General features: G+C 38.3%; 1 protein-coding gene across 1 annotated transcript; it reads right to left on the reverse strand.

The window, feature by feature from the left end:
• Nucleotides 1-4,646: 4,646 nt before the first annotated feature.
• On the reverse strand, nucleotides 4,647-8,549 carry gng7.L (guanine nucleotide binding protein (G protein), gamma 7 L homeolog). The gene is made up of 3 exons (NM_001171725.1): nucleotides 8,487-8,549; nucleotides 6,440-6,560; nucleotides 4,647-5,853 (listed from the first exon to the last, which is right to left on the reverse strand). Exons 2-3 carry the CDS (start codon nucleotides 6,518-6,520, stop codon nucleotides 5,728-5,730), a joined length of 207 nt encoding a protein of 68 aa, NP_001165196.1. The 5' UTR covers nucleotides 6,521-6,560; nucleotides 8,487-8,549; the 3' UTR covers nucleotides 4,647-5,727.
• Nucleotides 8,550-23,963: the final 15,414 nt, after the last annotated feature.

Here is a 23,963-nt window from a genome sequence, read left to right on the forward strand (position 1 = left end):
CCAACTAATAATTTAGAATAAATACAATTACAATACATTTTATTGTAAACAGGAAGCATGTCATTGCCTGTTGCTAATTCACTGTTTCTCCAGATAAGGTTATATGTAGCTCAACCACGGATCCTAAAGAGACTGTGCCTTCCATTAGCTAAATTTACATTAACAGAATGTATAAAATGTTTTCTAGTAAGGTATGTTTCACACTGCGCTACTGCACAGCAAACACATAAACTGCATGCATTTTGACTTGTTTTATAAAAGTGAGTGGATGGGGGGGAAGCAGCCGATACGTCAGTGTGGCAGAAGCTGAGTGGGCGGAACAAGCAGATCATTGTATGACAGAGGCTTTGAAGGCAAATGGTATAAAACTGCTACGGTTTCCCTAAACACCTGATAAATATGCAATGGGCTTCACCTTTCCTTCCCCCATTATTACAAAGTGTTCTTAAATGACACCACTCTTGCCCTTTATTCAGCCAACAATCCACTTCCTGTATACAGATCATGCCAATCCCAAAAAGCTATGGAACAGACAAGTTTTCTCCCAAACCAAATAGAATACGGTGTTGTTTACTGTGTTGTCTTAAAATAAGCTGGTTATTAAGTGTATTATCAAACAGCTCAGCATGTAAAATAGATGCACATAATTAAGTAGTTGGCAGACAAATTAACATCCAGCTTTACATTCCTGAGATATCTTATTGATGAGCAGGTATATGAAGGAATCTCTTAAATAACATGATAATAATCACAAAGGAATGAAATTGCAAGTCAACATAAACTCGTTTGGGCGGAAGTCGGAGAAACGTGCAGCTACTGGTTATGTTCACTCCCTATAATTGTGTACCAAGGCACTTGTTACATTCACCTGCTGTCTTGGCAGAGACATTTATAAATGGAATTTGCTTGGATTTCTATTGTAGCAGGTTGCAGGGTTATTGAGGGTTGGCACGTGCCCATTAAGTTTAGCCTCAACTGGCCTCAACATGTGGAAAACCCACTAAGGCCTGTCTTAGGCCTTAGACCTGTAGCAAATCTGCCTAGTTGAATAGGCCAAATCACTCCTGCCTTGTGTGCAAACTAGGTACAACAAACTACATTTTTTTAGCTTTTCAATATGACATTAAATAAATATTGATTTATTCAATAAAATGTGAGAATTGGTCAAAGTTTAACTTTTGCAAAGCACTGTATATGAATTTAACATTCTGCTGAAGTCCTAAATATTTTTCTTGTCCAAAAAGACACCCAAGTCACTTATAAGGATGAGGGCATACGACATGTTTATTTCTAGGACAGTCCTTTGTAACTCTTCCACAAGTTGAATTTAATGCCAACCCTCAATAACTCTGCAGTTTGCTACACTAGAAATCCAGGCAATTGGATCTCATCCTAAACACTTCTGTGTGTAGCTGCACAAGAAGGCACAACATTAGCCTGAGTGCAGCTACATGAGCAGAGATCAGCCTGAAAATGTATGCTTTGACATTTTTTTTGGAATGCACTCTTCTCTGCCTGCCTACAAAACAAAGGCAGAGGAAAGAGGAAGATCTGATCAGTGTGCCCTTGCCCTAAAGGCATTACTGGAATCTGTCATATAGTCATTTACTGGGTGCAGTACTTCATTAATATTAGGTATTGTTTAAGACAATTCACTCACATCCATTCCCTCTGCTATGCGATTTGCACATGAGTAGTTCAGTCTGTATTACACCTGCAGAAGAGGGGCAGCAGTCCTTAAAGGGGAACTCCGCCTTCCAAACCAAAATTTGATAAAGAGGCCCACATAACACAGAAACCCCTAATATAACCATCACAGTTACCAGTTTTTTTTTTTAAAAAAAAAGTATGAATAAATGCCATTTTCTATGCTGAAATACAGCTAACAGTTCGGTTTCTGCATCATTTGAAATCCTGGCAGGGAAGAGGGCGTGACCACTGATGTTACAAATTGTAACAACTTCTCCACAGCTTACAGACAGCATGCATTGCATTGTGATGTTTAGTTTCTTATAGAAATCACATGTGCAGGGAATTGTGGGGTTTGGAGGATGCAGGTGGAGGACAGGTGGCTGTTGATACAAAGTAACAGTAGTCAGCTCAGAAAGTGTATATTTTGCTATTGAAGCACTATATCTCTTAAATTTCTCTAATTTTCTTACCCTGTCTAAGTAGGCTTCTCCCCTCCATCAAAGACTCTATCTAGTTTTAGGAAAATGAAAAACATGTCTTTCCTATGATTAGAGAAAGTAACAGATAAATACATAAATGTAATTGGAGACTTGACCAACTGGGTAAGTAAAATGGTGAATAGATTTATTATATTCTTAAATCAACATTGTAACAGCAATACCACAAAATATTTTTATCACTGTGCAAAAGTGTTTGGCACACTGAGAAATGCAAAGAATAATAATTAACATTAAAATCCAACAGATAAGAAACAATATACAAATATCTGACTTAGTGTATTGTACATAAATTCAGAATGACATGGAAAATACATCTAGGCAGGAAAATATCACTTATTCAGGGGAAAGCAGCTCAATTTTTTTTATCCTTTTCCTTTAAAACAAAAAAATACACAGTTTGTATAGCTAAAGCAAAACAGAATTCATTGATGAATATATTATTTAGCAAGCCTATTTGCAGATAAAATCTAGTGAATACAGCCCGTTTTATCACATATACCTGTTTTCTGTATAAGGGAACCAATTATTCAAAAGAACCTTGTTAAAAAAATTGTGCTGGGCAAGAATGAGCAATGGCACACACTTGAATTCATGAGTAGAAAATAACAGCTTTTGATGAGCTACTACACTGTAGGCCATTGTGGGATGCTGGGGTCAACATAGATAAAAACACCAAACCTGTATTTAACTGACCACCCTCACATGATACTACTGATCACTGCAACCCCTGAGGTGAAGCTACTGGCTTTCCCAGTAGGTCTCTGAGAACTAAATAAAAAAAAAACCTTCATGTTCACACATTAATGGATTAAAAGGCACTGGCTGTGCCAAGGCTTCCGCACTGAACTGCACATTACAAAGTTACCATAACCATACCATATCAACCAACAAATCAAGGGGAACCACTACTGCCGTTTCAGGTGCACTTGGGCTGAGCCACTATTTTTACTATACAAATCTCAGTGTTAATATCTTTCAAGAGGCTGGAAGATATAAAATGGCAACATTAAGGGGCAGATTTATCAAGGGTCGAATAGTATTCGAATTTTCGAGTTTTAAAATTCGAATTTTAATCCCCCTATTGGAATGCAAATTGAAATGTGAGATTTATCAGATCTTGACCATGGAAACAGTCATAATTCGAACATTCGCCACCTAAAACCCGCCGAGCCATTTGAAGATGTTAATAGCCTTCCTGACTAAATTATTTAGATTTTTATTTGTACTGATCAGGTATTTGAGTGAGCTCTAACAAAATAACTGCCTTTTGCACAAATCCTGCATGTAGAGAGAGACAGGATTTCTGGTGACTTTAATAGAGTAAGCTCTAATATATCTTCTAGGCAAAAGGAGTCCCCTATATGATATATTGGATCATTCATCCGACACCCAACTCCTGCATGAAGACAGGATGAAGAGAAACAGATGCTGAGAGGAATAGTGAAGAGAAACTTGATTATTGCAGAAAGTATACAGAATTTTTAATTGATTGTATTTGGAAAGTTTCTTATTTCAGTGTGCTGAAGTGAATATTAAATTTTCATTTTCACGATACTTCCCCTTTAAGCAAGGTGCCAAATATCTCCTAAACCTTGTCCAAAGAAATAAAGTTTTTATTATGCTCTTTTTATACAGCATAATAGTAGTAAATTAGTAGTTAATTCTAAAATGATAAGAAAAAACTAGCAAACAACTAAATGAATGGTTGGTACGTTGTGATTACAGATTGGCAAAATGTAATTGAAAGGGTAATCTCTTACTACATTTCCCAGAACCACATTATGTGTTCTAGCATAGATATGGCATTCAGATTCTGCTAAACAACAACCAAAACTGTCAGCAGGCACCTGGGAGCTGTAGATCTACAAGTGCTACCGATCCACATGTTGGTTATGTACAGATCTACAAAATGTAAGCTTTAGAAGTGTTTTATCAAAATGTAGTGTAACAGAGAGCTGTATCGAAGCAGGAATAACATCCCATAAGTTTGCTCAAGATTTTTAAATTTCAATAGCACCAAATTACAGAGCAATTTTCATGTGGAGTCTTTACTCACCATCCAAACACATATCCCTATTTTACCATATGATCTGCAAATTTAAAGTAATGGTAAATATAATTATGCCTCTGGTTAATAAACAAATTATATACTGCTTCAAATGGTTTTGGGGGGAAAAAAGCCCATCTCTTTGTATTATACCTTCACGTAATGTTTTAAAAGAAGTAAAAATGAGACTGTCAGTGAGCAAGCTAAGCAACAATGCTACCATACCATTCAAAAGGTCACTCAACACATGATGGCATCATGAACTCGAGTTGGAATACTGACTGATTTGGAGTATATATATGATGAAAAGCGCAATGACACCTTTGCCCATTACATAAAGTTAATGGCATCTTGGATTAGACAGAAAATAATGTGATAAGTCAACAGAATGTCCCATGTATCTTCTGTTTTTTTTTTTGCTCCAGCAAAATCCCTAGAAACAAACCTAGCTTGGCCCATAATACCAATAGTTATTTAGTGGAATCGTAATACCCTCCTTTGAACTAAAAGAACAACAAATATAAGTATTCTTGGTATTTAGAACAAATTCTGCTACTCACCTAGGGCACAAATAAAACATACCACTAGCACCTACAGCAGAATTAACATGTACCATTTAGCTCATTTATGTATCTAAACATCTAATTAAGGAACAGGAAATATTCCCATGCATTTCTCACATTTGAACCTGGAAAGTAACCCTAAAGTACCATATTCATGTACAATATGGAGATTTCCCAAAGCACTTGATATGCCCGATACTGTTAAGAGTGGTACAGGGAAGACTAAGTTCCAGACCATAACACAATTATAAAAAATCCTGCTGTATGTAGCTACAGCAAATTCTTGGCACACTTAATAAATTCGAAGTGTTACAACAACTACAAAAAGGCTATAATCAGTGATGCTTGAAAGGTCAATACGGAAGGTGATTTCATTAAGAAGAATATAAATCACACTGTCATACAGGAATATACATCAAATTTAAAGTTGCCCCTTTTTTATATTTCTTCTCTGCTTGAAGACTTAATGATAAAATAATTATGACAATGCCTGCACATGATCTGGGAGTGTTCAGATTCATATAAGGTATCTTAATTTTGTTATTGTAATTAAATTAGTACAAAAGATAATTGACCTATATACGGACTGTAAACCCTTGCAGAATACATTACTGCCAGCTTTCCGTTGTCACACATACAAGAGATCGTTAAAAAAAAAAAAAAAATACCAGTAAAGAAACTAACACGCTAACACACCAGTTATTTCATTTGCCATCTTAACAACAACACAATGGCACCCTTTCAAAATATCTCTAAGGGTCTGGTCCTTGTAAATGCAATTCTTATTTCTTTTGTTTTGCACTGTGCAAAAACATTAAGTAATCCAAGTTATCTCCAGGTTACTAATAAACTGGATTTTATCCAAATATTTGCATCACACATCTATAGCTGGTTGAGAACCACAGAGGTGTCCAGAAACTGACATTTATAAGATGGAGCATGGCTTTTTATCTTTAAATGGATTCTCCGAAGTTGGCACTCCAACCAGCAGAGGGTCGTTTTTGGCATGTTGCTCACAGTAGTTCATAAGGTCTGCAGCAGCTTTGGAGATCTGAGGGACCAATAAAGCATAAGAAAACATCAACATTAAATAGATAAAAATGGCTGCTCCTATTATCAACTCCAATAATAAAAACCCTAAATTAGTTTTAAGTACTTGTATTTATATAAACAAATTACCAAAAATTATATGTAGTTTGAAATGGTCACTGCTACTGAAGGCAGTGATCAAAACAGAAGGCTGGGCTACTGGTACTGGTGTCTACAGAAAATGCTCAATCCTCAACTATGGGAGCTGGATGGTAAAAAAAGTATAGAATGCAGTAAGCCCTCATACTTAAAGGAGACATATAGGATATATGCATTTGTAAAATACATGGATAATAAATGGTCAAATAAAATGCATTTCTCCTTAGCCATTATTTAGAGCTCATGCACATTTACTGAAGCGATCATGGAACAATGCAGTTATAAAACAAAACAGGCAAAGGCTGACCAGTTACCTTCATCAAACCACCTACAGTTAGAATATTCCAATGTAGTGCAGTCAGAATAATGTAGACTGAAATGATTCCTTGTCCAGGACCCATGTCAGCCCAATGTAACTACATTACCCCAAAACAGACTGCATATAGTACCTTAACTCTCTCTATTCCAGCCTCAAGTCTCAGCTGCTCCACCAGCTTCCGGGCCTGTGCTATGTTATTAGAAGTTGACATTATTTGCCATCAGTTCTTCAGCCAAAAATGTGAGAAATGCCTGTAGAAGAAAATAAATAAAGGTTACATTTAGTTAAATTAAAAAAAACATATTGCATGCCTTTACTTCCACTTAATAAGAAGGGGTCACGGCACTGTTTACTAGGATAAATTACAGATTTCTGCTAAGGCAATACTTATTTTATGCTTGTATGGAGGGTGCAGATCTATCCTTAGCCTGGGCCAAAATGACCAGTGGTGAGGTTTAACCTTTACAAAGCTTTCTCAGTTTAACGGACAATGAAAGGTGGTTTCACTGGAAGTTGTCAAAATGTTACGCACCTCCCCAATGCATTCAATTGCTAAGTTTTTACCCCAGCCTTGTGCTCCTTTTTAGCAAAAAATTGCACCAAGCTGGAAAAAACTAACAGCATCGCTCGGCCATTTCACTTACCTTTCTCAGATGTCTCCAGCAAGGAATTACACTCAAGCATGTGCAATAAAGTGTGATACTAAACTCTATAGTTAGTATAATTATGGGTATATAGAATTTATGTGAAAGTATGAAGGGGTGTATGTATGGATACTCGGTTTTCATTTGGAGGGGGTGAACTTGACGGACTTTGTCTTTTTTCAACCCAATTTAACTATGTAACAGTAAAATCAGAAAAAAAGCCAAGGACACTTGGTAATACGGTAAGATGGCTGGCAGTGATGCATTAGTTTTTTCCACAGACCGCAACTGGATTTACCCCCAATAGATAAGGATTTTCTTGTAATTTACAATTGACAGTTCATACTAATGCATATTTTTCTGCAGGATCTTGGAGAAAGGACTTTTAAGATGACCATACAAGGCAAAATCTGGTTATTATAGATCTGGTTATTTTCCCCAAATACATGCAACAGGCCTTTTGGGAGAAGACAGTATCAATGTGCTAAGACAGAATTTGTCTGGTGGAATTTTCTAACTAGCTTGATATTTGGCCAATTTTCTGTCAGTCACACAGGACATATACACAGGCAGCATTTATTGGCCCTTATACAGCAACCTTAACTCTGTCAATAGTTTGGAATATAAAGCCTGCAAAACTTTTAGACTTGTGCACAACACAAACCCAGCATGCTATGTACATAATGAATAGTTTCAGAATCATGTCAATGAAATGAAAAAATAACTCATCGATAGGGGCAAATTCCATAAGCCACAAGACTTCAAAGATACTGTAAACATTACAAACTAATTGGAAGGTGAGTATTGTTTTGCAAATAGTTGATTTCCTATGGAATCTAAACCAGATGTGCCACTTCTCCACCTTTCCAAAGAGGAAATGTAAATATAGTGTTATAAAAATTTAGGGACTTGCCAAGAAATGTTCAGGGTGCAGAGATATTAAGACTAATGAGTAAATCACCAGGTAGGAAGGCAAATGTAATCTCTGCCCTTTCTCTTTTTCATTGCATTACATATATGTCATGAAGTAACAAGCTAGATATGCCCTGGCATCACATTCCCTAAATATGTGGGTGGAACTCAGTTACCAAATAAACAGCCTAATGCCTTGTATTTAACGTGAATCATATCAATGTCATGCAAGGGATATAATTACAGAGGTGAGCTGGTATCACTGAGCCTAGACACCCACTTTTAATAGAAATTGGCCACACGTTCAGGTATTACAAAATGACTATAAACGCAGAACAGACATATCAGTAGCAGAGAGTCACTGGCTATTTTGCATTTATGTGCAATTTTGTGCTGTGTGAGTGATGCCCAAGGGGGAATCAATGGCAATGTCAGACAGCAGGAATAGTCGAGCTTCTCTGTTATAATGGTGGAGCACCACGGACGGCAGAGTTTTAACAAAGCATCACTATTTCCGCAAATTATACAATTCTTGGAACTGCTTATGTAAATCGCTGTGTGCACGAATATAAAGACACATCTACGCTGCTCAAACCGAAACCTGGGGAAATCAAGCTTTACCTGCAGGCCGGGCGAGTTCCGGGTGGAAAAAACTGGGCCACACGTCTGCCTTCGTGCGGGTGGTTGGGCAGCAATCACTCAAGGCCCCTACTCTTTGGTAACGTCATCATCCCGTCCCACCCCCCTTTGACGACGTCATTAGATCAGCTCCAGTCTATAAAGATGGTGGAAGACTGCGGTCGGATCCAAAGGGCGTGGGTTGGAAGGGGCGGGTAGTGGTTGCTGACCCGCTTATCAGGAATGTCCACACGAGACTTCCAGTCGGCCGACGGCGATTTTCGAAAGGGTCATGTTGGTTTGGTAACCTGCTTCCTGTTTGCGTTAAATAGACCAGTGTTGTATATTCACTATTCCACATGAATGTAATAATTCCAAAAGAACACGTCTACTCGACAATATGAAAATACCGTTTTAGATACGGAATTTTTTTTTTAAAAAAAAGGAAGCCAAACAATTCAGCAAATTCGGTATCAGTGTTGCTAAGCAAGAACACGAATGAGTCTGTGCTACAAATGCTGCAACATGTATGTTTGTAAAATAAAGATCCATAGAAAGCAGTGCTAGTGATTTTTAGTGGAAGCAGTGTCAGACTGGGGTGTTTGGTGGCACGGGCATGCAATCTGGCTTCTGGCAAATATTAGAGGGGCTGCTGTAAATTGCTATAGACATTAATTTATTATGCTGGTGGGGGGCTGCTTTGGTCTCTGTGTAATTGGAATGCCAGGGCCTATTGTGGATCCCAGTCTGGACCTGGGTATTTGGGGCCCTTAGGGGACTTGCTACCCCAGCCAGGGGACCCCATCTAGGGTTGCCAACTGAACAGTATTTTATTAATCCCAATGTTATTAATATAAGATAAATATATAAGAAGGCCAGTATTTTTTTCCAGAAAAGATGGCAACCCTAGCCCAAATGTCAGTTATGAACCCTACCCACTTGACTAAGGGTGCAGCCCGAAACATGTTGTGTATCTCTACTCCCCAATAAAGAACTTTTGCAGTCCAGTTGCTGCCTTGGATTTGTCCCACACCTTTATACCTCTACAGATGAACCCTACCTACCCCAGCCATCTTCCACATGCCTATTTTTTTTTAGCCGCCACAAACCAATCCTTCCTACCCTCAAATCCACATACAATAACCTTCTTGACCCCCTACAGTCCGGTTTTAGGCAACAACACTCCATTGAAACTGTTCTAACCCATCTAAACTGTTCTAACCTGTGAAACTTAAGTGTCATAGGATATTCGGTGCGTTTATGGGGGGGTGACGAGACAAATGTAAAACAAAAGTTGGCTCTCGCACACCCAGTGTAAGATGCGATGTCTGGTGCTCAATGGTAGAGGTTCGGCCACCTCACTATTGAATCAATTAAGAAAATATCCACGGCACACAGGCTGCTGCAAGCAAGGAACCCCTTGCACGTTTAATGCGGAAGTGAGCAACGTTTCGGGGTCACGCCCCTTTGTCAAGCCTCACAAAGGGGCATGACCCCGAAACATTGCTCACTTTCGCATTAAACGTGCAAGGGTTTCCTTGCTTGCAGAAGCCTGGGTGACGAGACAACCAATATCTGCGTAAGACTTGGATATCGGTCGACTCGTCCTTTGTCCAAGACGTAAAATTTTGATTGGGCTCCTTTGAAGGGGATACAGCAGAATCGCCAGACAGAGATAGAATTCTACTGTTTGTACCTGTTTATCTGATGATTCAGCTCTTAGGCTAGGGCCAGATGATGTATTACATTGCAGATTCTCTTTAAAGGAGAAGGAAACAAAAAAAACGATACTACCTTAAATGTGTTTTTTATCAGGCCCCCTCCTGAAACGCAATGCTAAAAACTCAGAATGTATAACTGCTTCTGTGCACCGTCCTTCCGAAGTTTCGCCCCTTTCCACAGTTCGACGCCGCCATTTTAAAATAGGCGCGTCACTTCCGCCCTGCGTATAGTACAGACCTCAGTCAGACAGTCCCGATTCTTGGCTGCAGCTCCCCTCCTCAGCTCCTGCGCTCGCTCACTGATAGACTGTAAATTTAAACATGAGCGAGTGCAGGAGCTTCAAAGCTTCCCCTAGTTTACTGGCAACGAGGAAGCTGCATGTCTATTGAAATTCAGATTAATGAGGCGGGGGCAGAGAGGTCATCGATGACGCACGGCTGTGTCACATGACCCCATCTTCATCGCTGCACAAGGAAGATAAAACACTCTCGTGCGCATGCGAAGGGCACTGACAGCAGCTATTGCACATGCGTGTGCCCCAATCATACAGATTTCTTACTGAAACAAAGGTAATCTTTCTCATACATGTCTATGCTTTTTCAAAAATCAATTGCAGCAAAAAGATTTAGGGGAAAACCAATGAGGGAATGCTTGCTGGTAACTATATATACTATACATTGTCAACACTTACAGCTTAAGTTATTTTTTGGCTTTCCTTCTCCTTTAAGCAGAGAATCCACTGCCCTGGTGCACCCCTTGCCTTTTGGAGAATTTCAGAGCGAAATGCAAAATGTCGCTTTCGGCACCGAAATCCACGTCGTCTTCCTGCACCCAAGTGTAAACTATGGTTCCAGGTGCAGGTTAAGGGGGAGTGAAAGAGCAGTGGGGCAGCAGATTCTCGGCCTGAAGAGAGATGCAGGCCAAAACTGGCCAGCAAACAATCTTTCCTCGTAATTGTTACATGTATGGCCACCTTAACAAACTACCTCTTATCAGCTTGTCAGCTAGAGCCAATAACAACTATAGGTATGGGACCTGTTATCCAGAATGTTTGGGACCTGGGGTTTTCCGTAGTTTGGATCTTCATGCCTTAAGTCTACTAGAAAATCATGTAAACATTAAATAAACACAATAATCTGGTATTGCTTCCAATAAGGATTAATTATATCTAAATTTGGATCAAATACAAGCTACTGTTTTATTATTACAGAGAAAAAGGAAATCATTTTTAAAAATGTTGATTATTTATATAAAATGGAGTCTATGAGAGAAGGCCTTTCCGTAATTCGGAGCTTTCTGGATAATGGGTTTCCGGATAAGGAATCTTATACCTGTACTCATTACTAATACTTCTTGATCTCTCAGCTGCTGTCGACACTGTGGATCACCCTCTTCTGCTCCAGTCCCTCCATTTACTTGGCATTGGTGACATGGCTTTCTTTGGACAAGGGCAGAGCTGGAGGGCACGGAAGGCATTTATTGGAACCAGTGAATCACTTCACAAATCATTCCTTCGGTGTCTCATGTAATGGAGTATCATCTTCTCCCCTACCTCTTTCTGCTGGGGTTCCTCAGAGCTCTGCTCTAGGCCCCTTATTATTCTCTCTCTTTACATCCTCCCTTGGCAAGCTAATACACTCATATTATTTCCAATACCATCTCTATGCTGTCAATACTCAGATCTATCTCTCCTCTCATGATCTAAACCCAGAGCTCTTAACTCAGGTCTCTTCTTGCCTGTCTGCTATCTCAACTTGGATATCACAACACTACATTAAATTAAACCTCTCTAAAACTAAAATTGTTCTTTTTTCCCCAGCTAACGCTCAGAACATCCCAAAAGTATCTATCATAGTTAATCATTCCAATATCACCCATTGCGCCAGGCTAGGTGCCTTGGAGTTATCCTAGATTCTGCCCTGTCCTTCATTCCTTTTATCCTGTCACTTATTGAATCAAAGACCACCTTTGGGGAGGCCAATTGTCTCTGGCATTGGCTCCCTAAATAAACATCTTTCAGAATGGGTGGATGCATAACCCCTTGTGTTGCGTTTCAAGAGTTATACAAGACACACTCCACAAGTTCTGCAACAGTTGGATAAGATCAGATGGATGAAAGGATAGGGATAGGGAACACTGGATGTGATCTCTCTATATTCATCAATCCCATACAAGCAAGGAATTACTGCAGTTCAATATAACCTAGAAAAATATAGTGAGTACCCTGTAGAATTAGTTCAGTTCCTTTTGGAGGCAATAAAATTTCTGTTGGAACATAACTATTTCATTTCTGACGGTTGCTTCTATTTGCAGAGATGTGAGCACAATTTGCCCCCTTTTATGCCAACCTTTATATTGGTTGGTGGGAGGAGACACACATATTGAGGCGAATATAAGGCAGCATCTAAAACTCTACTTACGCTATATTGATGATTTACTTATTATCTGGCAGGGTACCCAAGTAGACTTTTAACGTTTTGAACAGGTTATTAACAAAATAACTTGAACCTTAAGTTCACTAGTCAGTTCAATAAGAAGTTGATAGAATTTCTGTGGAATTTACGGTAATAGAAGATGAGATTTGCAATAAGACTTATCGAAAACCCTGTAGTGGTAACACTTTATTGCATGCCTCATGCAGGAACTGTTCAACAAGGAGACTGATGAGCAGTCATGGGATATGCGAAGAAGATTTGCAGAGCGGGGTTATGGTCAACAGACAATACTGAGGGCATACCGGAAGGCTGCAAACACAGATAGGTGAGACTTGTTAAGTGGGAGGAGAAGAGGAAAGAAAGAACAAGAGTGGTCAGTTAAAATCCCATTTATAACCAGATATAGTAACCAGTTCCATGAGATCTCTAAAACGCTCAAGAAATGTTTACCTATTCTCTATGGGGATAATGATTTTTATGAAGTATTGAGGTCAGGGATCAGTGTTATCCCCAAAAGAGCTTTCTCGTTGAAAGATATGTTATCACCCAGCCTCTTTAAAGGAGAGAAGAACAAGTGGAGTTTAGGTCCCCTTAGAGCATCAGGTAGTAATAAATGCGGTAGTCGTAGATGTTTTACTTACCGGCATATTAAAGAGTCAAGGAGTTTTAAGTCAAAAGTAACGGGTAGGACTTTTGAAATCAAAGGATGTAAATTGCAATACTCCCATGGTAATCTTTTTGATTACGTGTCTCAAGTGTCGAAAACAATATGTATGGTGTACTAGTAGAAAGTTAAAAGAAAGGGCAAGGGACCATTTGAGCCAAATACAAAATCCAAAGATGATTGAAAGGAGCAATGTTACCAGACACTTTGCACAATGTAGTAATGGTGACATTTCTTTTTTCTCAATTCAAGGCATTGAGAGAGTTAGACTAGTAGTGAGAGGGGTGATCTTACGGATTTTTTGGCGAAGAGAGAAGTTTTTTGGATTTTCTACCTACAAACACACTTGCCACTAGGCCTTAATTATGAGTTTGACGTTACATGTTTCATTTAAAAACGTGTGTTGGTTAGAGTGAGGCTCATCAGTGTCCCCTATGAAGGGCTTCCCATAAAGCTAGGATAAGCAAAGGATATAAATATCTAGGAGATAGGTCTACATGTATGTCCCAGTCGTATTTTAACAGAAATTTTCACTGCAATATACATGAGTTTTTACCAGTAGCATACAGTATATATTTAAGAGAGAAGGGGGCTATGAGTTTTATGGTCTATACATAAGGTCTTATATGAAAAAATTATGAGGAATACAGGTTACGAACAGAAGCTACTAGACCCCATTGATGTATATGTATACTGACGTTGTTTCTAATTGAAAAGTATGGCCAAACCATTTTGATTTTTAGTTTTAAAGGGAGATGGGAGGAGCTAGGTAAGCTCTAAATATTTGATCGCCGTCAATAAAAAATAATAACCTATGAGTAAGTACCAGAGGGTACGAAATGCATAAGATGGAGGAACATGGGATAAGTATGCTGAAATGTTTTTATTATATTTTTGAATAAATTGTTAATTTTTACATTTTTGAATTATGGGAATTTTTTTAAATACTTATTGAATCATGTCACTTTTACCTAAAGTACATATTCAAATTATAATCATTTATTACCCAAGATGCTGCAAAAAATGGTATTCACTCTCATTATATCACGTATGGACTAATGTAACTCTCAATTAGCCTGCCCCTCTAGAGTTCATAATGAATATTGATGCCAGGCTTATATACCTCAGCAACTGCTCCTCCTCTGCCATTCCACTCTGCCAATCCCTACACTGGCTTCCGCTACCTTTCAGAATACAATTCAAAAGACCTTCACACTTCATAACTCTGCTCTGCCCTACATCTCTGAACTTATCGATAGATACTTACCTACTGACCTTCTTCTCAACTCTACTCTCATTACCTCCTCACATGCTAGTATTCAAGACTTGTAAAGGGTTGCGCCCCTTCTCTGGAATTCTCTCCCACTGTCTGCCTGGCTTTCTCCCAACCTTTGCGCTTTCAAAAGATCTCATGAAACACATTTATTTATAGAAGTTTAACCCTCATTTAGTTTAGCATAATATCAGTTTGCTAATAAATGCAGTCTTTATAAACTTTGCATGTCAACGTGTTTCCTAAGCTGTCTTCATTTTATTTACATTCCTGAATGAATCTGTAGTTTAGTTGTACACAGTTTAAAAATATGTTTGGAGCTTGATAAAAATATCAGGGGCGGAACTACAGGGGGAGCAGGGGGTGCGAGCGGGCCAGGGCCCGCACCCCCTCAGGGCCCCCCGGCAGTCCGCCCGCCAGTTCCGGGTTTACGGAGGCGCCAGGGCCCGCCCCCCTCTAGTTCCGTTTTTGAAAAATATGGATATACATAATAAACATGCTAACGAGTTCAACTTAAATATTCTGTGCCTGCCACCACAAAGTTACATTTGTATCACAGTTGCTTAGTAAAAATGTGCAGTTTTGTGCACAGCATTGTAAATTAGCTTGTTTTTGGATCTGGATTTGTATATTCCTTTACAGCACACTTAATTCCTGATATCTACAAGTTGTACCCAAATGAAATAAAAAAAAAAAAGATCAATAAGGGTAGAGACACATGCAAAGATTCAGGCAGATTTAGTTGCCCGGCAACAGATCGCCCAAAGTTTCCTTGTGAGACGACTTCGGGCGACTTTGAAAAACGTATCGATCTGAGTGCCATCCCGCCAGCGATTTGGTTTCAGTTCGGGGAGATTAGTCGCCCGTAGAAGAGTAGATTTGTCGACAGGCGACTAATTTCCCCGAATCTTCTCGTCTGTCTATGCCCTTAAAAAAACTTAAAAGTGGCGTCTTCATAAATATCTCAGCACAGCATAGAGAAAACATGCTTATGTCATGGATGTTAATTAATTCCTATGAATCAGTTATTCAAATAGAAAAGACCAAATAATCCTTTTAATTATAATTGCTTAAAACTAGCGCCCACAAGACATCTAAATATAGGTTCCATCAGACCCAGTAAAGTATATAGGTCATCTGGAAATAAACTGAAACAAAAGACTGACCTTCGGAGATCAAGGCATTGCAGTATGTTTGTCTGCTAATAGATCTTTCACACTTGCTCAAGTTAGAGTCACAAACAGAAAATAGATTCAAAAGTCTGTGATTTCCCGTACTGAAAAGGCTGTTTTTATGACATCACTGTCACATGAGTTTGTGCACGAGAAGAGAATCCGCTCACTGTGTTAGAGAAAAGGGGAAAATAGAGAAAGCATTGTTAAGTTGTTCCCTACTGGGCAAGTTTGACGATGACTAGAGACTTGGAACTAAAATTTGCAAAGCAGTATTATAAGGTCCTAACGAAAATAACTTGTGCTTCAAAGTTCTTTAAAATGGCAATGTGATAGCATTCAACAGAAAATAATGGTAATTGATTTAGTACTACAGTTTATATAATAACACAATTATTGTAGCCTACTGAGTGATTTATGAATTAAATTTTCCATATGCATAGCACAATAAAGAGAGCCCCTGTTAGCACAGCCCAATAATTTAATAGAAGGAAACAGGCTTCTTTCATTTTGTTTACACCAATAAGGAACCATTTAATGACTACTTCCATTTTAACAAACCCAATTAAATAACTTTAAGAGTAGATTATGATTGACCAAGGAGGAAGCTGAGACTAACAAATTAACATGGCCTGCAAATATGCAGCCCATTTAGACTTAATCTTCCATGATTCTTTGAATCTGATAGGGTGCCAAGAGACTGGAAAAGTGCTTATGTGGTTTTCCATTCTCAGCCCGCTATGGGCATATTAATTTGACCAGGGCCACTCCTTCCATACGGTAAGGTGCCATCCTCAGGAGATGATGTCCAGGGGATGATGCTTTATTTTGCAAATAGTTGCTGTATTTTTGGAGCTAGAGCACTGGAAGTCATTATGCTCTATGGGAGTAACCTGACTTCCGTTGCTTAGTCAGGGCTCAATTTTTGTGCTGTTCTAGTTCTGAAAATACAGTGGAAGTACTGTCCACAGGACATATGGAGTTTTTTAGATCAGTTAAAACTTGAATGGAAGGTATTGTTTTAAGATTGCTTTAAAGGGGTAGATTTACCCCTTTTTTCACACAACTTCAATAAAAAAGGGTTTGCATAAAACATAACTTTTTTTATATTTATTTTATATTTTTGTTTTAATTGAGAAACTATGTTTTTTGATATTTCTTTCACTAAAGCACGTTTGAAATTGAAACTAAAGTCATATTTTACTTCCTGATCCATGTGAGCACATTCAAAACTCCACAGTCCACTGAAGTACATCTGTATAAATAAACCCCTCCTTTACCCCAGCTACGGTCTGTCAGGTTGTGAGATAAAGTTTATCCAGGAGATCTGAACCTCGAGAATCCCGGTGCTGCAAATTTATGGAGCATGGTCTAATGACGTAATTTGTGACATCATTATGCACGTGCATAATGATGTCGCTGAATAGTTACTGTGCATGCGCACTAGGCTGCAGGCAGTGCCGGATTTACATAGGGACGCCCCAAAGCCGTTCGTCACCCCTGACCCCTCTTTATTCATTCACCATTCATTTTCACCATCCAAATCGGAGCAACGGGGATTGGCGCAAGTGAAATTTAAAAAACAAAACTTGTATCCCCTGTACATCCCTAGTGTTCTTGAACAAATGTGGGTGTTGTTGAGCAGCATTTAGCCACCCCCTAAAATCCTGCCTTGGTGGCCTTTCCACAAATCCAGGCCTGGCACTAGGCTCTTTGTTTAAAAAAAAAAAAATCTGAACATGTGCACACAGACTTTTTAAAGGAGTAGCTAAAAAGTTGGAGGGATTGCTTACAGTGTCGGGAGACTGCAGGAGGGATGCCTAAATCGGGTAACTTTCAGGATAATTGGGGAACTTGACTCTCTCGCTCCGTAAAGTGTGCCAGTGCAGTTGCTATTAGTAACCAGTCAGGTTTTGTTTTTTGATGGTTGCTATTGGCAAATGGACATGCACAGTTTAACACTCAACATTTTTGTTGCACAAATTTCACTTGAATCCTTCCAGCCTAGGATATTGCTCTGGGAATTTAATGATTTCTGTCATTTTGGTTAGATGCAAAAAACATTTTTTTGAAACAATCATTATCTAATACAAGCTAGGCTTTTGTACATGCACAAATAACTAGTTTAAAAAAACTAAGGCAAGAACATTTTGTTGCACAGGACAGATATGAGCCAGGTAGTTTTCCCCTTGGAATTGTACGAAGATCCTTAAATAAAGAACATGGCGCATATAATTAATTGATTCACATGGACCTTATGACAGCATATTCAGATAAGGAATATGTTCTGCTATTATAGTAAATATTCATTATTTGCCTTTGAATCTAAGAGTACATGAACAAGGAAACGCCCTGTCTGACAGTAATTTTAACACGTGCCCATAGGCAGAGCTTTGCAGGTAACAAAAGTTAGGAATGTTAAATATCCTTTACTGAAATATGTCACCAGATGTTCATTAATAGGAACTAACCTGAATGTGGTGTGACACTCATTAATAGCAATAAGTATAAGAAATTGCATATTAAAATATTATTATTTCTCTGTATTCAGAAGGGCCATTTCAAAAGAGAGCAGTTCATAATATTATTGCCTTTTGCCTGTACCTGCCATGCAATTTGCAAGCCCAACTTGCTGGAATCCAGAACAGCAAAGTGTGCACTGTCAAAGAACCTGCTGGAAATTTCTAGGTGACTAAAAATAGGCAGCCAATGCAGTATACAAAATGAACAGTTCCCAGTCTTGTGTTACAGTTTTCATAGCACATTCATCCAGACACATCAGTAACACTGTATGCTATAAAGAAACTTAAAATATATATGTGTAGGCAGATGGGTTACATGTTCACAAAGGCTTGCAATCTTGGCATGCAAATAAACTTACAATACAGAATACAGTGCACAAAATAACTAAGCACCATGTTGAGCTTAAAGCTTCAGTTATTCTAACTGTATTAAAGCAATAGACAGCCAGATAAGAAATCAGCACTAACCTGCACAGTATTATTATGCATTATTCATATAAATAACATCACCATATTCTGCTGCTCTTTACAGAGATTGTACATAATTCAAATCAGTCCCTGACTGAGTGGAGTCTTTGACCAAGGGGACCAATATAAAGTCCCTTTCACGTTTACACACACAGTAGGGTCAGTTTTATCAGGAGCTAATTAGCCTGTTTGTATGTTTGCGGTGTATGGGAGGAAACCCAGGCAAGCTAACACTAACTGCTTGCATTCAGTGCCTTATTTAATACAAATGAACACTGAAAATGTTGTGGTAGGGTCTCAGAGAAGCCACTTTGCAACCCTAGTTATTAAAAGGGATCATACTGGATTTACACCCTTGATTGTGTTTAACCATGTTTTAGACACATACTTTCCACTTTAATGTTTTAGATACATATGTTTATATATATACTTTTCTTGCTTTTGTTTGAGAAATTAAACTTTTTTTCTTTCTGCCATTGTATGATATACACTCTCCTGTCACTCTTCTTCACTTTAATATGCCTTAATTGTCTCACACAAGTTTCATACAATACTTACTAATTTACATAATCATACATATTTTCAAACAAGCTATGCATATTTGAGCCATAATACTGACATCTAGTGTTCAGTTCTTAAAAGCACACACTACTGCACTACTATAGCCAGATCAATGGAACTGTTTAACGCAAACCTACTAAAGCTCTGATAATATCACTGATTAATGCTTTTCTAATTGATAGATCTATTTCTGATTTTCCAAGTCTTGGGGCTCATTTATCAGCATTGAGCAAATAAATTTGCAACTGGGAAGTAAGTGATGTGTAGCAGCTGCAGGTAGAACAATAAAAGCAAATATTTAATTGGCTGCTATGGGTTACTGAACAGGAACAAATTTGCCCAGTGTTGATAGATGAGCCCCAGTTGTCACAATATTAGGCTATGGGCACACCGACTGTTGTCAGCGGCTGTTGTCAGCCTGCATCTTTTTGGAGGCTGAGAGAAGCAGATCTGCTCAGTGCCCCCGCTCCATTGATTTGAATCTGATCAGCCTGTGTGCGCTCACACACAGGCTGAGGTCAGCCCAATTAAGCAGGTTGAAAACAGCCGCTGACAACAGCCTGTGTGTCCATAGCCTTACAGTGGTCTAGTAACAACAAAGCTAAGCTGTTTTAGTACCTTCTGATAAAAGCTATCTATTCCAGGACCTTTGTTTACACTGATGTGATCTAAGAAGGTGTAAGGTATCTGCAGAACAGAGACATGCGTTCCCTGATTAATACAGTGCAGCCTGCATTTATTCAAGAGGCTTGGTACCTTAGTCATTCCACCCACCTGCCCACTAACTGACCCTAAATTGTGTATCTCCCTAATTTAGGCAGATTAAACAGGTGCAAACAACAGGGAGACCTGCACTGCCCAGAGACATCTTTTTCTCTATAATGGGTATTTTTGTAATTTCATTAAAGGCAGCTGTTAGAATTGATACAATAGTTATAGAGATGCTGCTGAGAAATGTATCAACTAAATGTTGCAAAATTGTAACAATTCAGAGTCTGCACCTGAATTACTGAGCTTGCCAGAATGAAACACCAGAGACAGGGACATTCAAATATAAACTTAGATTTTCGAAAAACAGTAAAAAATAAATAATGGAAAGTAACTGAAAAAAGGGGAACAATCTGAAAACAACTGAACTGAAAAAAGTGTTTGGAAGGTGAACAACCCCTTTAAGGCTGCTAAAATATTAGTTTATCCTAGTTTTTACATATTATAAACTCAAAATGCTTAAACCATATCTATCTACACTGAATTTTTAATGGGCAAGTCAACCCCAAAATAAAAAATTGCCTATTAAATTACAAGCACCTTTCCAATATACATTTGTTAAAAATTGTTAGTGCTTTTAAAATAATTTGTAAAAACAATTGAAACAGCATTTACCTAACTCCTAGTTGTTAGTTTTTAAGCAATGTTGCAAAAGTCTTAGTTCCCCAGCAAAGTCAGGTCTATTAATCAGCTGCCTTGTCTTACATTGTATCAACAGTCTGAGCACCAGGGGAGAGAATAGGAACAGACAAAATCTGCTTTCTAATACATATACATATAAAATAACTTAAAAACCATAGACAATTTGCAATGAATGTATATTGCAACGTTGCTTAGATTTATGTTTAAGCAAAAACAATTTTTTTGAGGTTGACATTTCCTTTTATTCACCTGTCACTTAGATGCCCAGATAATACATTTTCACTGCATCTAGCAGCTGCAATGAATATAAGCACTATAATAAATGTTGAAAATCAGCAATCCGGAAAGTAAAGAAAGGAAATGAAGAGTGCATTGCGGTGGAGGCTAAGACTAACCCCAAAAAGTTTTTTAAATATATTAATAGTAAAAAGATGCAGGTTGAGAGTGTTGCTCCATTAAACAATGGTATCAGTATGTGCTAAATCAGTTCTTTTATTCAATGTATACAATAGAGGAGTCTGAGTTCCCAGCCTCACTTCATAGCTGCACTGAATGCTCTACTCAATCTAGTCAGTGGCTGACTCAGAATATGATTCATAAAGCTATAATAAAAATGAATGTAAACAATGCTCCAGGGCCTAATGGCATACAACCCCAGGTTCTAAGAGAGCTAAATTCAATTTACTCTAATTTACTCTAATCTGTGGTGGGTAAATTATTTGAAGGCTTGTTAAGGGATCACATTCAAAATTTTGTCCTAATGAATGGCATTATGAGCAGCAATAAGCAGGGCTTTATAAAGGATAGGTCATGTCAAACAATTTGATTGCTTTTGATGATGAGGTAAGTAAGATGCTGGACAGTGGGGGGGCAATGATCTATTTGGATTTTGCCAAAGCATTTGATACCATGCCCCACAAACGACTTTCTAAACTAAGGTTTGTTGGGCTTAATTAAGTCGTTTGCACATGGATAGGAAACTGACTACAGGATCGGGTACAGAGGGTGGTTGTTAATGGTACATTCTCTACTTGGAATAAGGTTCTTAGTGGGGTCGCTTAGGGCTCGGTATTGGGTCCACTTTTATTTAACTTGTTCATTAATGACTTAGGCGAGGTCATTGTAAATAATGTATCAGTGTTTGCAGATGACACAAAACTATCCAGCCCAATTAATTCCATCCAGGATGTGGCATCCTTGCAACAAGATCTTGACAAACTGGCAATCTGGGCAGTGGCAAATGAGATTCAATGTTGATAAATGTAAAGTCATGCACCTGGGATGTAAAAATATCCAAGCCACTTATATCTTTAATGGGACTGCACTAGGGAAGTCCATCATCGAAAAGGACTTTGGAGTCCTTGTAGATGATAAACTTGGCTGTACCAAGCAATGCAAGTCAGCAGCTTCAAGGGCAAATAAGGTTTTGAGCTGTATTAAAAGGGGCAGGAAGCAGTCATTCTTCCACTTTATAGAGCACTGGTAAGGCCCCATCTAGAATATGCCGTACAGTTTTGCTCTCCATCACTCAAACAGGACATTATTGTATTAGAGAGGGTACAGAGAAGGGCAACTAAGCTGGTAAAAGGTATGGGAAATTATAGCTATGAGGAAAGACTGGCCAAATTGGGGTTGTTCATGCTGGAGAAGAGGCGCTTATGGGGTAATATGATAACTATGTATAAGTATATAAGGGGATAATATAATAATCTCTAATGCTTTATTTACAAGTAGGTCTTTCCAGCAGACACAAGGTCACCCATTCCGATTAGAAGAAAAGAGGTTCCGCTTAAATATTCGGAAGGTTTTTTTTTTACAGTGAGAGCTGATGTGGAATTCTCTCCCTGAATCAGTAGTACATTAGTATAGCTTTAAGATGTGTTGGGTGGCTTTTTAGCAAGTGACGGAATACAGGGTTATGGAAGATAGCTCATAGTACAAGTTGATCCAGGGACTAGTCCGATATTTTTAGTCAGAAAGGATTTCCCCCTCTGAGGCAAATTGGAGAGGCTTCAGGTGGGTTTTTTTTTTAGCCTTCCTCTGGATCAACTGGCAGTTAGGTTAAAAAAAAGTTAAAAGGTTGAACTTGATGGTTGTATTACTTTTTTCAACCTAACTTCCTATATATGTTACAGTGCTTTCTCAAGGAAGATTATGGTATTCAAATATAAAACTGTTTGTATCTGTAGTACTTTAATAATATGATATATAAAGGGGATTTTGATATGGATTTTGGTGTGGATTTATTCAAGTATGGACTAGGGATGCACAGAATCCACTATTTTGGATTCAGCTGAACCCCCGAATCCTTTTCGTAAGATTCGGCCGAATACCGAACCAAATCCTAATTTTCATATGCAAATTAGGGGCGGGAGGGGGTAAACATTTTTTACTTCCTTGATTTGTGACAAAAAGTCATGTAATTTCCCTCCCCTTCCCTAATTTGCATATGGAAAAAAAAGGCCAAATCCTGACCGAATCCTGGATTCGGTGCATCCCTAGTATGGCAGACCATTCATTTCATTTCAATTTAGCAGCGAGTATCTGGTGAGGAAAGGGGAAATATGTTTTCTCCGTACCTTTATGGTAAATATGGCCCTCTCACTGTGAGCTCAAGGGTAATAATAAGCTGCCTTAGAATTTTAAAAGAAAGGAAAATATGAAAGAGTGGCTGAATTTTACTAGTCTAACATTAGATTTGAGCCAAGCAGCCAAAAGGTGTAAATGTTAGGCTCTAATACACCATTACTACTTAAAAATCTATTTCATAAAAGGTTTATTGAACAACCCTAGGTATAGCCATAAATATTTCCCTTAAATATCTATATAACTATAATTTTAAAATTACATATTTATAAATAATTATAATTAATATATAATAATGATTTTCTGTGTTTTTGTACTGGTCAGTACTTATCTTTGCAAAGTAGACAAAATGGCATGAGCTTGTAGCATTCAAAGAAAAGGCAGACACGATTCTGCTGCCGATATCTAAGCACAAAATGCATGCACAGCTCTTTATGTGTCTCGGGCACCCCAGCACCACATGTATGTATTTCTATCATTATAACCTTGAAAATCACTGTGGGCTGCTTATCAGTTCTTTAAGCAACATCTTCTTGTTGCTAGGATAATTTGATAAATATTTACTGGAGCTTTTGCAGGAAATAGGTCAATGAGAACAATGTCAGAGTCTGATCCAGGGTCAGGCAGAGAATTCCCATGGGATGAGCCATTAAATTGACAGATGATT

The sequence above is a fragment of the Xenopus laevis genome, chromosome 1L (genome assembly GCF_017654675.1).
Source record: "Xenopus laevis strain J_2021 chromosome 1L, Xenopus_laevis_v10.1, whole genome shotgun sequence".
NCBI lineage: Eukaryota > Metazoa > Chordata > Amphibia > Anura > Pipidae > Xenopus > Xenopus laevis.